Consider the following 14,515-nt stretch of genomic DNA (forward strand, 5'->3'; position numbering starts at 1 on the left):
TGTTAGTAACGCCTTTCTAACTACATCCTAAGTGTCCTTTCATCACTTATTGTGGGTAAGAATCGTTCTTGAGTCACAATCAAGGGGTTTAAAGGGTTTAAGGATTCTGCACCTTTCAAACTTGGAACAATCGTCTAGATTTTGGAACTTGTGGACTATGAGACTTCCTTCAAGCAGTTGGGTTCGTATTAACTTTGACTTTATTTGTTTAGAAAATCTAAAAATTATAAAAGACAAAATGAAATTGTAAATTAAAAGAATTAAATAATGCAACAGTCCATTCATGCATCTAGTCCCATAAATATCCTTAAAAGTGATTTTTTTTTTTGTACCACCATAGGAGTTATTGGGGGAAATATTCTTATACTATATAAGAATAAGTTTAGTACAAAGATTTCAACCGCAAGGGTGGGACTATTTTGGGAATCTGAGAGTATTTGAAGTGCAATTGAAGTATTGAATATGAATCATTATAACTAATTTGATTTTTTTATAATTACTTAAATGTTCTATGAGACATTTAAAGTTATGGATAAGTTTAACATGTGGCAATATTCGATATCCGATTAAACATTGGGTACAATTGAATTCAGCTTGTGTTTTAGTGGAATTACATAAAAATCCTTTTAATCATTTTATTGGATTAGCATCCAAGTCTCTTAATTTCTTAAAGCCTTTATCATCAGTTATTTGCAAACTTATGATATATAGATGTTAAGACACAATTAATACTGATTAGTAGAGAAGTTTGGTTTCTTGGCCGTTACCATAGTAACCCCCATCTATTCAAATTCATTTCATTTACTTATACTTTTGTTCCACTACAATCATATAGTTTATTGAATTCAGATGTTGTTATATTAGTTACTTCTCTTTCCCATTTTGCAACATCTTTTTCAATAGGTATGTTTTCTTTAGCTAATCTACTTTTTTGGTTGTAAGAAATCTGTAATCTTGCAAGTTGTATGTGCAATATTTTTTTTTAGTGTTTTAATTCAATTGCCATGTTAGATAGGCTTGATAGGGAGGAGATCACATTTGTTAATTGTCATTTGTGATTTAGAATAAGTTTATCATCATAAAATTTTTCATTTATAGATTGCATCCACTTCTTTTGTTGTTTTAACTATTAGTTACGGTAATTTTCAAATTGTTTGCTACTTTATTGATGATTCCATGTAGGCAATTTTTCACTTCATTTGATTTGCCAATATGTTTAACTATCTACTTAAAACTATTTGGCTGTAGATCCAAAGTATGTACTTCATTACTTTTAATTGTTTTCTTGAATTGAGTGGATTAAGATGTTTTAGTACTTTTTTTAGGTAATTATTCATCTAGATTAGCATGTTAGTTATTGTATATCTTTGCAACTAAGTCAAAAACTGATGTTTTGTGATTGTAGCCCCTACTGAGAAGGAGATATTTTGCTATATGTCCTAAATCATACAATAAATCATAATTGATTGATTGGTCAATGTGGATGTTTCATGATAATATGCCCTTGGAATCAATATAAATCAAAGAATTTGGGTTGCAAGAACCGAAATTCCACTAGCAATGATTTCTTCAAGTATGCTAATTGTTCAAATCTCATTTATATGATAAGATAATGAGGTGGATTGCCCTCATATCAAAATCAAATTCAAACTAAACAACAAATTTTAAAATCCCTAAAGTGCATGAGCAGATATAAGTAGATCTTTTATTCTACTAGATTAGACGCAAAGTGGTTAATTGTGTTTTATAATTATATTTCAATGCATATTATATTTTTTACTCAATATGTAATTTATAATTTTTCTATTTAATATCACATAATAAAATTGTCATACTTCAATTCTTATACTACAAAATACTAAATAATAATTATTAACTATCTTTAATTATAGGTACTAAACTCCCGCGCATGGCGCGGGCTTTTTCCCCTAGTATATATAAAAAGAAAGGGCCATCAAAGTTGTCAGTGTAATCAATTAACATATATTTGTTGCAACACAAACTGTAATTTTGATCATTATTTTTGTTTTCAATTTTCAAATAAAGGAGTTCTACTCCAATTGAAAACAAATAGGCTTTAACACTTCACCAAAAATTCTCATGACAATGGGTTTATAAATTTTAGCATATATTCTTTTTCAATGAAACGTTAAATATTTTTTTTTATATGTAAATGTGGTATCAAACATCGATCAGGCGCTTAGATAAATGACGACCACTGATTTTGATTGCCAGAGATGATTTCTCATAATTGCATACTTTCATTGGAATGTACATGTCATAGTAGGTTCATACTCGCATCCTGTTCATTATTTCGTCACAACAAATGCATCCTTGTGTGCATTGACTATAGACAGTCGCTGCTCTTTAAGAAATATACACACTTCATAAGAACAAATCTGAAAGTACTAAGGGGTGCTTGTTTCATAGATTGAAATAAAAAATGAAAATGGAATCATAGACTCTGGTTTTGAAATTAAACTTTTTATTTCAATATCTAGGTTGGTTCACACATTGAAATTAGCATCATTCCAATTTCTGATGTTTGGTTTGATGAGTATTTCGGAATTAAATGCAATTAAATTTCAAAATTACCCTGATATAATAATTCTATGAAATAAAAGAATTAAAGGCATAGAAGACATTAATACCTTTGAATACCGAGAATTAAAGGCATATAAGATTGATCCCTGCAATCTTAGACTCTTTTCATCTATATTTGTAGTAATTCTCTTGATAGATTGAACATCCTGTAATGCATGAACTAAACCTCGATGAATACCCTTCTTTCCATCTAAGACACTCTTGACCATAGTTTTTTTTTTCTTGACCACAGTTTCTTTTTTTTCTTGACCACTGTTTCAAGAGAACTTTTCCCCACTGCCTGCGGCAGGAATCTAGACAAAGAGCAAATGAGGTACGTCTTTACTGACTCGACTTGATTGTCCACGATACATTCTTCAACAAGATCTCTTGCTTTATAAGCAACGTCTTTGATGCATTACAGTAATTCATGATCCTAGAATTTATCAGAAGAATCATCAAGAAAACTCAGCAAGGAGAAAAGATCCTGGTAGAGAATTGTGATCTCAGGAGCAACTTCATAGAACCCTTGGATTTGAGTTGAGGATTTTCTTCAGTTTTTCTTGGAGATCTTTCTCGTGGAGATCTTGTTGAACAATTTTGCCCACTGAAAATATTTGCCCACTATTAATCCATTTAGATCTACTTTAAATCTTTTTTTTAAGAGATTTTGGATAAGATATGAAGACTATACGATGAAGAAGAAGATATAGAAAAACTGATGAAGAAGAAAAAACAGAGGGAGCAGCATGTGATAGAGAGAAAGAGAGGGTAGAGGAGTTTTGTATGTGATGGATAAGTCTGTCATTAATGTTGTGAGGAAATCAGTTGAGGGTTTTGTCCAAAACCTCCCAATTTGTTCTAGAATGGGAGAAGTCCGATTTTTTAGAAATAATTCCAAAAACTGCATTCTAATAGGTTTAACCCAAACAACAAATAAAGGGTTTATTCTATTCTGTGATTTCCAAACCATTTACCAAGCGGCCCCTAAGTTCAACCATTCTCAGAACACAGAAGACAATAAGTAGCACTTCAATCGTGTCATAATCATCATAAAACCATAAAAGATCAATTTCAAACATAACTCCAAAGATATGAATTACATTCTGCTACTAGCTGTAAAAATCTATTATCAGAGTTGAGTTGCCTATTCAGCTAGCTATCAGGTCATATTCATCACAGAATCATACTCGAGCAATTTCAGATGTAACTCCAAGCATAAGAATTGTAATCTGCTGCTAGCTATAAATAATTGAAATCACCATCGTGAGAACTCCCTGAGGTCAGCCAAAATCCTTTACTGACAGCTTCCAAAAATCTTTCATTTTATTCATTTTTAGGTCCACCGCGCCCTTTCTAGACAGCACCTGAAACAAATATTGGCATGTCAGTTATGCAATGCAAAGTCTTAAATTGTCTAGGACACCAAATATTTCAATGACCAATCAGCCAACTGCAGACATTTGAACTTACATTATCCCGGAAAGAGAAAGAGAGAGGGATGGGAAGTAATTGGTGGTTTATTAAATTCCAGTCTATAAAAAAGAGAACATAGAACAACTGATGTTCTTTAGCTTGAATTTCTAACTGGAATTATTAATACTTAGTTGTGAATTTCTTAGGCAATTTACATTAGCATTTTTGTTTGACACAAATTGCAGGCCAAATAGCACTTGTGTTGACATGCAAAGCAGTACCACTAAACTTAACAATGAAACCACCGTATGTATATATATTCCATTTCGGTTAAAAAACGAGCTTCCAGCATAGTTTTTGCTGGTGTGAACACTATGTTGATAAATTTGTGATAATAATTGGAACCCCCATGGAGAATGGACTTGAGAAAAATGCATCATGTGCAGAATTCTTAGCTGCTACAACCATTTAAAATTATTTCTCGAAATAGAGCTAATTTGGCCCAAAACAAGAAAAAAATTAATCAATCTACCAGATTCTTTAGGGAAGCGGACCTACTATGGACATTCAAATGGTATTTTCTCCCTGGCATATCAGTGGAAAACTATTTCAACGGCATCGAAATTTTGAAAGTTTGCATACTAGCAATTTTCCTTCTCCATTTCCATCAGGAATAAATGACATAAACATAGAGTAGTGAACATCTACCAGAAGAAATCTAGATTACATACACAACCCCAAAACTAAAACCTGTAAAATGACCAATTTAAGATTAGAATTCCACTGTTCATAATGGTTGCCAAAAGTTCCTCAGAAAGTTAGAGAGCTTGCAATAAATGGGTAATAGGAGAAGTACATGATGCTTCATAATAAAGGAAGAAACAAGGAAAATAGGAAAGATTAAAGTCACTTACTGCAAAAAGGATATCAGCCAATAGCTTGACCACAATTATGAAGATGATATGAGATCCCAATGTGAACGATTTATGAGGACCTTCCACTGCTCAATTCCCATTTCAAGTTGTTCTTCATTAGAGTCTTCTAAGTGACTCTCAGCAGAATGTCTGAAAAATTGCAGACAATCACAACGAACCTCCTCAAGCTGCCTGCAAATTTGCAAGACTAGCCATCCAAGATTGGGCAGGTCATCACTGTATGCACTCCAATGGGCAAGGTTTGAGGAGTCAAGTTTCAAGAATGAGTTTAATGAACTCCCCTTCTTTCACGTCCCACCTTTTCCCCGCAAAGGCTCTCTACAAAGTAGTTTGAGAACCCAAGGTTGGGTAATCTCCCAATATCTGAAACATAATCCCATGATAGGTGGAAGTTTGATAGTGTTAACTTTCTGAGACTTAAGGGGAATCCAAATAATGAAGAAATCTGCCACAATAGTTACTTTAAGTGACTCAAGCTCTGACAGAAAATCTAATACCGGAAAGCGATTGTGATCCTAACAATCAGCGTGTTCTTCTGTGAAAACATGCATCTAAGTTTACGGAGTATGGGTAACCTTCTCATCATCCTTTCTGTAACTTCAACAGAACAGAGAAATGGAGAGGAAAGACTGACCAGATTATCTATAATTGAGAGGAAATTTCTGTATTGATGTCTTGCAAGATGAAGGTAGCATAATTAGTTACGTGCATATGTCTCGACTTGCCATACTCCAAGTAGTATCTGGCTGTGCAACATTACCTCTTAATCCCTTCAACAGCAAGGTCTCAAGATCCTGAGATTGGCTCTTGATGCTGGAATAGTCTACATCCCCACAAAGAGCTAAACGCCTTAAATGAACCAAGGATTCTATGCAACTAGGGAAAGCCCATAGTGAGTGACTTGGCAAGGAATGTTTATAAAAAGCTCACTCCCTTGTGCAAAGAATCAACTCGAGTCACCAAGTGCATATCCAATTGATGTTTTTGTTTACTATATCCATAAGGACACCTACCTTTGCATTGACATGCTCCATCATTCAGAAAAACTTGACCAGATTCCTCAGCCATTTTTGCTGTCATCACCTCCTCCTTGATATGACAGACATAGCCATTGCTGAAATTTCGATCAAAAGCAGTTAACATCATTTTCCTATTGTACATTCTTTGTTGCACCAATAAGAAATCTGATCAGGTATGTGATCCCTTCAAGATTTTTCTCTTAGAAATGAGAAACTTAACAATTTACACCACCAAGCTAGGGGATGACTTTGAAACCTTCACATTAGGAAATGCCTCAACAATATCTCAGAACTTAGGCTTAAACTTCTTCTGCAGATGAAAACAGCATACTAATCATTTCATCTTGGGCTATTTTAATTCTTCATTCATATTATCAGCCAAGGCCATATAACTGATGTGCTATGAGGACATCTAAGATTCCAAAGTCAATAAAACTCTAAACTCTTGGGTATGTTGAGCACCAATAAGCAAAGGATTTCAGTGAGCTTAACCTATAAATAAGTACAAGAAACTGTCCACTGACAGGTATAAGCAATTTTCCTTTTCCATAGCAAAGATTCCGCATTTCCTTTCTTGAACTATATGCTTCTTTGTTTTGTGGCCTGAAGATGGTAATCTTTTTTTACAACTTAGAAACTGCATAGCGCAAGGAATTATCCTTTCTTTCATCAATCCCAGCTTTCTCACAAGAACCAATATCAAGATCATCTTTGGCCTCTGTAACTACAGATTGAATATCAAAGGAGACCCCAATCTCAACTGTTTTTCATCAGCATCAGCATCAGCAACAGCTCAATTGGATGTGTATGTCAGAAACGATTTGACAAGCCTTATGTCAAGTGTGAGGATCTCATATTGATGAACCCTCTTGGACAGGATAAAAACAAGTGGGATAACTAATTTCTTCAGCTTCACCTGAGCCTCAGATTTCTTTCTTTCTTTGTTTGCTCAATGAAAGTAATGTGTTCTGTGGGCTGAGAAAACTGGAAAGAGGAATGGATGACATGTTGGCTGCAGACCACTGTTCCAAAATAAATAGAAAAAACAAGGAATTTCAGATTATCAGGCCTTAATTAGACGTGCATTATCCAGAAAATGATTAGACAGCTTTTTGGCCAAATATGTACAATACACAGAAGCAAGATGGCAGGGGCAAGTCAACCATTGATTAATGAAGTCAAAAACAATTTAATATGTTTAAAGGCCCTTATTTTTTTGGCTAAATGAAGGAAACAGAAGACTTTTCAACAAAGGCCAGGTTCCTTGAAATTTATATAGGGTTATCAATTTACTAGAGAATTCTTTATATCAATAGTGAATATGGAGACAACAATCTGATTCTTAATAGAGAGTTAGGTGTCATGGACTAGTTCTGGTAATGGATTGCCGATTGTTTTTTACCTATTTAAGACCTCAAAATTTTGCATTATAACTACTAGTTTAAGAAATTACAAGACAAAATAAATACATTCTAAACTGTTAAATAGCTTTCTCAAGAGAAAATCTGTTGTCCTCAAAGTTGATGGAAAACTAATATATCCATAAGGAAATGCGAATATTGAGACAATGGCAGAGAAATTCTCGGACCACAGACAAAGGGTTATTTTGGAAATGCCTTGTCAGTAAGTTTATACAAACCAAAGGATGATCCCTAAAAGCAATAATTCAGAACTCCAAATCCTAGGAAAACAGATCTTACCTGGTACTAATAAGCTGCATAAGTACAAGAACATTAATGACAAGTCCACTGACTAAAGAGTAGATGTACTGAAACATTGAAGACAGAATTATGGAAAAGTGGTTGATATCTTGCTTGAGAGATTTTATACTTATGGCCAAAGTTTAATGTCCACATTCTTTTATTATCCATGGTCAAGTTTCCACTCTTGCCTGTTCTCGGATGGAAAAGATGTCCTTGAATCCCGAATTCTGGATGAGTCAGGAATCAGCCTTGGAAAACCAAAGCAGTGCAAACTTATTTTTGCATTGAGCATCGTTCAGCACAACGGACTCCTCATATTTCACTCCCTAACAAGCTAATGGCTACAAGGAAACATGGCCCTTTCCTACTGCCAGAGCATATCTTCAGAAACAGTTCACTAACATGTACACTACGGCAGACAGCTGATCTAAATGTGAACCTTCAATGCAGGGGTAAAAACAGTCTAAATGAACTCACCACAAGACAACTTTTTGCTGTTTTTGTAGCCAATCTCTAGTGATTGCAAATGTTACAGACCACTACTAAGATTCTATTCAAAAAGCAAATTTAAATTTGTTAAATTGGAGAGATTGTCAGGTCTTCTCCATATTTCACAATATGACTGATAACTAATGACTATCATTAGAGCCCAAAGCAAGCTATATGAATTAGCAAAAACATATTTGAAATCATCAAATAGATCAACAAGTCACTAGCATCCAAATATTTGTTGATTCTGCAAGCTCAGTACAAAAGTTAACAGATCCAATCTCTTAATGATAATGGTTAAAAGCACATAATTTTGTAACTGGAATTTGTTGAAACATCAATTCAAGTTACATGCATCAGGAAATTGAATGTGTAAAAGATGGCTAACTCGTTCTTCAGTATTAGAGCCAGTTTATCAGAAATAGACAAATTAGTAACAATAAATCACAATAATAATGAACATGTTACCAGATACCTTTCTATTTCAGACAATTGAATCGATCTGGTGTCTGACTACCTCTGTCTGTGACTGATTATACTTAGAACAGCATGCCAAGTTATTGCTGATTAAAATTTGGGAAAAAGTATGGGATATGAGTTTCTGTTTTCCAACAGACCTGGTCATTGAAATTTTGCAGCCACAGACAGCCAAATTTGGGATTATCTCCAGAGAATATTAGACATATGCTAAGCAACCTCCAGACATCTTGTTGACTGAGTAGAACAATTGTAGATCTGACCAAGTTGGGGACGCAACCGGTTCAAGAATTAACTCCATTCGGATCACAAATGTTTCCGAATTTTTTCCTAATCAACTTTACCTTCTCTGCAACCTTTTGCAACATAAAATTTGCCAGCATAACTAAGAGAAATTTAAGTTCTTCAGCCAGCCAACTTTTAGATAATTAAAACACCTGGTCAAACTTTGGGAAACTAAACAAGATGAAGTGATGAAAAGATCACACTGACAAAACATTAAAACTGCATAGCAAGCAAGACAACATGTTCAGGACTATTGCGAGGTAGAAAATTGAAAATTGACAGTTGACATTTGAATAGTCACTTCTTTACAAACTTCTCAATCTTGTTCTTAGCTTTGCAAAACGGATGTGCATTCTAAACTAACCTTCTCAGTTGACTTAGCAGCAGCCATTAGAGCTAATGAGGAGGTCATATTCCAGGAGAGGCACATCAGCTGAATATTCGACAAGCTCCATCTGTCTCTTTAATTCCATAAGACATTGGTAGATCTCATCACACTGAGGATGTGACTTATCTTTGACCATGAACTCCCAAACATCACCTTTGACCTCTATTGAACTGCAGCCAGGTGTCTTGTCAACACCTCTTTCTCTCATCATCTTCCTAACCTCCCTGGACTTCTGCCACATATTTGCTTCGATGTACATGCTTGCAAGCAGGACATAGATTCCACTATCATGAGGATCCAGTTCTAGAAGCTTCATAGCAGCTTTCTCCCCCATTTCGACATTTTTATTAATTCGACATGCAAAAAATAATGCTCCCCACACCACAGCATCAGCTTCCATTGGCATGCTCTTAATAAGCTCTTCAGCCTCTTCTAGTAGACCAGCCCTACCCAAAAGGTCGACCATGCAAGAGTAGTGTTTAAGTTTGGGAGGAATGTTGAACTTGGAGCTCATCTGTGCAAAAATCTTGCGACCTTCTTCAACCAAACCTCCATGACAACAAGCTGACAAGACACCCAGAAATGTAACTTCATCTGGGACCAGTCCAATTTGAATCATCTCAAAGAAGTGGGATAAAGCATCACTGGAATCCCCATGATAAGCCAAAGCACATATTATAGCTGTCCAAGTTAATGAGTTTCTTGCTGGCATCTCTTTAAAAATCTGAAGTGCCTTACTGATGTTGCCACATTTTGCATACATATCTATCAAAGCAGTCCCCAAAGCAACATTTATACAGATGTTATTCCTTTCAATATACCGATGAAGCCAAATTCCAACATCAAGCGCCCCGATCTGCGTGCAAGCAGATAAACAACTAACCATGGTCACCTGATCAGGCATAACATTCTTGGCTTGCATTTCACTAAACAAAGCCAATGCCTCCTTACAATGTTTGATTTGGACGTAACCACTAATCAAAGCATTCCAAGGAACAACATCCTTTTCAGGCATCTCATCAAAAAGCTTTCTAGCAATGTCCAAAAGCCCCAACTTTGCATAGCCCACAACCATGGTCGTCCAACTAACCACGGTCTTCTTCTCCATCCTATCAAACAAAGCCTTTGCTTCATCAAGTTCCCCACACTTCACATACATGTCCATAAGAGCATTACCTAGAGGCACGGTCAAATTCAGCCCATACTCCTCAATGCGCTGATGAAATTCTCTCCCAAGCACTAAGTCCTCCAACTGCCCGCACGACAAAACCAATCCAATCATAGTAACCTCGTCTGGCTTGACTCCCTCCGTCTCCATTTCCCTAAAAATCCTCAAAGCTTTGTGTGCTTTCCCGCTCTTGACATACCCATTAATCAAAGAATTCCAAGAAACCAAGTCCCTCACGCAATTTTCATTGAACACCATACGTGCAATGTCCAACTCCCCAAAAGACGCCAAGAAATGAATTAAAGCATTATGCACATAAATGTTTCTCTCATAACCCAATTTAATAACATGAACAAGAATCTCAAAACCCAAATAAAAGAATGATAATCTAGTACATGTCTTAAACAATAAAGGAAAAGTATATTTATCAGGCCTTAAACCACTATTACTCCAAGCACACAACATTTGCTTGTATAAAATAAAAGCTTCAATCGGGTTCTCACCGTCAGAAAAAGCTCTAATAGAAACATTATAAGAAAATGCATTTGGGTTTTGCAAACTGCATAACAACGTTTTGCAGTAAGAAAGATCAGCCATTTCTGAGAGAGCACAGAATGCAATCAAACGACTCGACGCCAGCCCATCTGAGATGAGGCCAGTGATGATCATTTGGGATTGGATTTGCTTGAGTTGAGAAATGGACTTGCATTTATTTTCAAGGAGTGAAAGAATCGGGTTTGAGAGGACAAAAGAATGGTTGGTGTTCCAGTTGTCCTTGGCCTTGTCCGGGTTGTCTTTGTAGTGGGGCAAATTGGAACGAGCGGAAAGTGTTTGAGAAAATGACGCAAAGGGATGATTTCTTGAGAAGAGTAGTTTGGAAGGAAGTTTCTTCAGACGGGTGCTGATGACCATTGATCAAGTGAGCAAATGCATTGGAACTTTGGCGGGAGAGAAGTTTGATTAATTAAGAGATGACCAAAGTTAACGCGTTAAAGCGCTAACCCGAAGGTTGGGTATCATTTGCACCTTCGCGCTAAATCCTAGATTGGGTAGACCCTGTCTTCAAAAATCAATTGTCCAAATTGTGCGACACGATCTATCGAAATAGCGTTGTATAATTTGAGTTGTTGAATTTTTGAAAACTAGATTTGCCCAAATATGAATTTGGTACCAACTGTGTTGCACTTTTTCTTTAGCCAATGTTTAATACTAATGGTTTAACTTAAAAAAAAGAACATTTTAATGATCTCAAAGTAATAATTCATAGAAACAATCAAACAATACTTGAATAGAAGATCAGATTTTCTCTTTTTGACAGAATGTCCTAAAAAATAAAAAGGAATCCAACCGCTTTAAAAAAATCACAGGCCCTTAAAATATATTGTAGAATTTAAAATAAAATTGTTTCTTTTGACAACAAAAATTTCTGTTGGTATTCTCAATTTTTCACAATATGTGTACGAAAGATGTGTTGCCATATTTCTGTCCTATCTTTATGTTCATGATTTGAGGAGGAATATTTGTAGCAATAGCAAAGTTTATTAAATTTACTTAATATGATTTTTAACAATAGCAAAATTTAATATGATTTTTGCATAATTTGATATTTAGCTTATTAAGTGAGTTTAAAGTTTCTAGGATTTCCATTTTCATGTTATGATCCTTGGTCAAGATTCTTAATATTCAACTTTTTGTTGGAATTTATTGGAGTAAAAGTTTATCCTTACTTATGAAAGTCCCCTCCGGCTTAACTAGATAACTTATGCACTAACCTTGACTCAAGCGTCAAGCATTTTAGCAAACAGTTTTTCGTTTTCTTTTTTACTCTAGTTTACATGCTTTTTCTAACTATATCAACATGCTTCATATAATCATATGGTTGGTTTTTGCCCTTCTGGTCCATGGTGAAAATTAAAGAGTGTTAGTGTACTCGTGCATGTGTGTGATATTTCTTCTTTTTTTCTCTTTGTTGTTTCATGTGTCTTGCTGGGGAGGAGGGAGGAAAGAATATTACCTCATTGTGAAGTTCGGATTGTCTTGATCAATAATACACTCCAAAAAAAAAAAAAAATGGATTAGTTTATTTCGCTCTGCCTGTAATTTGGTAAACCTGTCCCGCTGAATGATATCTGATAGCTTAACTTGTTGAAAAGCATAAAGCTTGTTCACTCTATATATGGCTGAAGGACTAAAGAATCGAGAAAAGTACTTAAATAAATCTAATATATCTGATCAAAAACTGTTGTCCAACATTCAAGATATAGTGTTTCACAGGAATGTGAAGCCATCAAGAGTTGAACTTTGCTGATAATTCTGAATAAATTCATAATTATGCTTACTTTTTAAGTTAATTTTACTTTTAAATACTAAGCCTAATCATTCCATTACCAGAAAGAAAGGTGACTTCTTTCAAATAGTCTGCAACTTGAACTATTTCCTGGTGATTCTCTTGAACTTGAAACTTAGATCTTGGCTTTTCCTGTACGATGTAATCCTTTTCATAGTTTTCAGGGTATTATTTTTTGTTGATTTTCTACTGCATTACCTGATAAATGTGGAATGATTGAAGAGTCTGTTTAAACTTGATATTGTTAGGCGGATTGCACTTACTCCACCACTAAGCCTGTTTAATTCATTTTTTTCCTCTTTCGTACATTTTTTTAGTTTTTAGCGAGATGGAGGGGTCAAGTTCATCGTTAGCTATTCAGTTTTATCATCTTTTAGTATTCTCTAAGTGTTGTTAACTTTTGGATTGTGATCCCTTTTCTCTTTTGGTTAAGATTTTGATGCTCGATGAAAATCATGCTGCTTAATTTTAAGTTTTCTTACTACTCTTTTTGCCCTTTTAGTGGTCATAAGTTTATTATTAAGACATTGTCAGGTCAATAGAAAGTACTTCCTCACACAAATAAGTCTAATTCTTTTACACAAAAACTAGTCACTAAGACTATTAAAAAGTTCATGCAGTAGGAATTTCTGACTTTATCATTTCTGGCTGGTCTTTTACTTTTCCTGCTTAATTTTGAGTGGTGTTTTTTTCTTAAGCTGGCCTATATGTGGAAATCTCTTTTTGTGTTTGTATGATAAACAGAAAGCATAGTAATCTGTTTCAGTTTGTAATCAGAAAGCAAAGAAGTATATGTTGAATAAGCTTTCAATTTCTCCAATATTTCAATAGAAAACAATCAGAACACAATAGAAAAACAATGATATTTTGTGCCCTATTTGAAGTTGTGAACGGGATAATGATCAGGTTGAAAGCACGATTTCTTGCCTTTATTGTTATTTGGTTTGAACTTGGTGTCTCTCTTATATGTTAACAGAAAACTTCTTTGTGTTTCTGCAGCAATGAGAAGCATCATGGGTCTTATTCACTTTGTCTTATTCTTTTTGCTGATATGTTATTGACTTTTAATTGCTTGTCATTTGGTGTTCTTAATGTGCTACGATTGTGTTTTCGTGATTTTGGCAAATGCTATTGCCCTGAATGTTTGTTCATCTCAGGGTTTCAGACACACAGACATCAGCTGCTAGGAAGAAAGGGCAATTGGAAACTTAAAAGTTGCGCCTGAGATCGGTATGAAACTAACGAGCAAAAGAAGTAGCAAGACGCTTGGATCTGAAGGTAGTGAGCTGTTAAGATGAAAGGATAAGAAGCAGAGTTCTTAGCAATGCTCTTTATTATAGTAATTAGGGTGAAATGATGCAAAAAGAGAAACGAAGCAATATATGAAGCATAAGAAGAATCAAGGTGGAAGAGATCATCCAGTAGAAGACAAAGAACTGCTAGAAGAAGCAAAGTAGAAGAGGAAGTCATCACTCATCTGGTACAGTCGTGTAGACTTGAAGGGAAACATGCATGAGAAATTATAGATAAGCTAGGAGAAACAGCAGGGCCATGCCTAACATTTAGTTCCCAGCTGATTTTGAACAGTTGAAGTGGTATTCTCTTTGTTCTATTTTGTCAAATGGTGTTTTTTTTTCAAAGCAAAAGGACCTTTTGTTGAATCCTTTAGGACTATACAATATGTCCACAATCTATTAATCAGAAC

At 35.0% G+C, this 14,515-nt stretch overlaps 1 protein-coding gene across 2 annotated transcripts; it reads right to left on the bottom strand.

Moving 5' to 3' along the window:
- Positions 1–3,619: 3,619 nt before the first annotated feature.
- On the bottom strand, positions 3,620–11,397 carry LOC113751450 (pentatricopeptide repeat-containing protein At2g22410, mitochondrial-like). 2 transcript variants are annotated; one of them, XR_003464824.1, is made up of 2 exons: positions 4,914–6,961; positions 3,620–3,950 (listed from the first exon to the last, which is right to left on the bottom strand). XR_003464824.1 is itself a non-coding variant. In XM_027295463.1 (2 exons), exon 1 carries the CDS (start codon positions 11,373–11,375, stop codon positions 9,285–9,287), a length of 2,091 nt encoding a protein of 696 aa, XP_027151264.1. In that variant the 5' UTR covers positions 11,376–11,397; the 3' UTR covers positions 3,620–3,950; positions 9,272–9,284. The 2 variants fall into 2 exon arrangements, 1 of the variants encoding a protein (XP_027151264.1); XM_027295463.1 differs by lacking the exon at positions 4,914–6,961 and adding an exon at positions 9,272–11,397.
- Positions 11,398–14,515: the final 3,118 nt, after the last annotated feature.

Source organism: Coffea eugenioides, chromosome 11 (genome assembly GCF_003713205.1).
Source record: "Coffea eugenioides isolate CCC68of chromosome 11, Ceug_1.0, whole genome shotgun sequence".
NCBI lineage: Eukaryota > Viridiplantae > Streptophyta > Magnoliopsida > Gentianales > Rubiaceae > Coffea > Coffea eugenioides.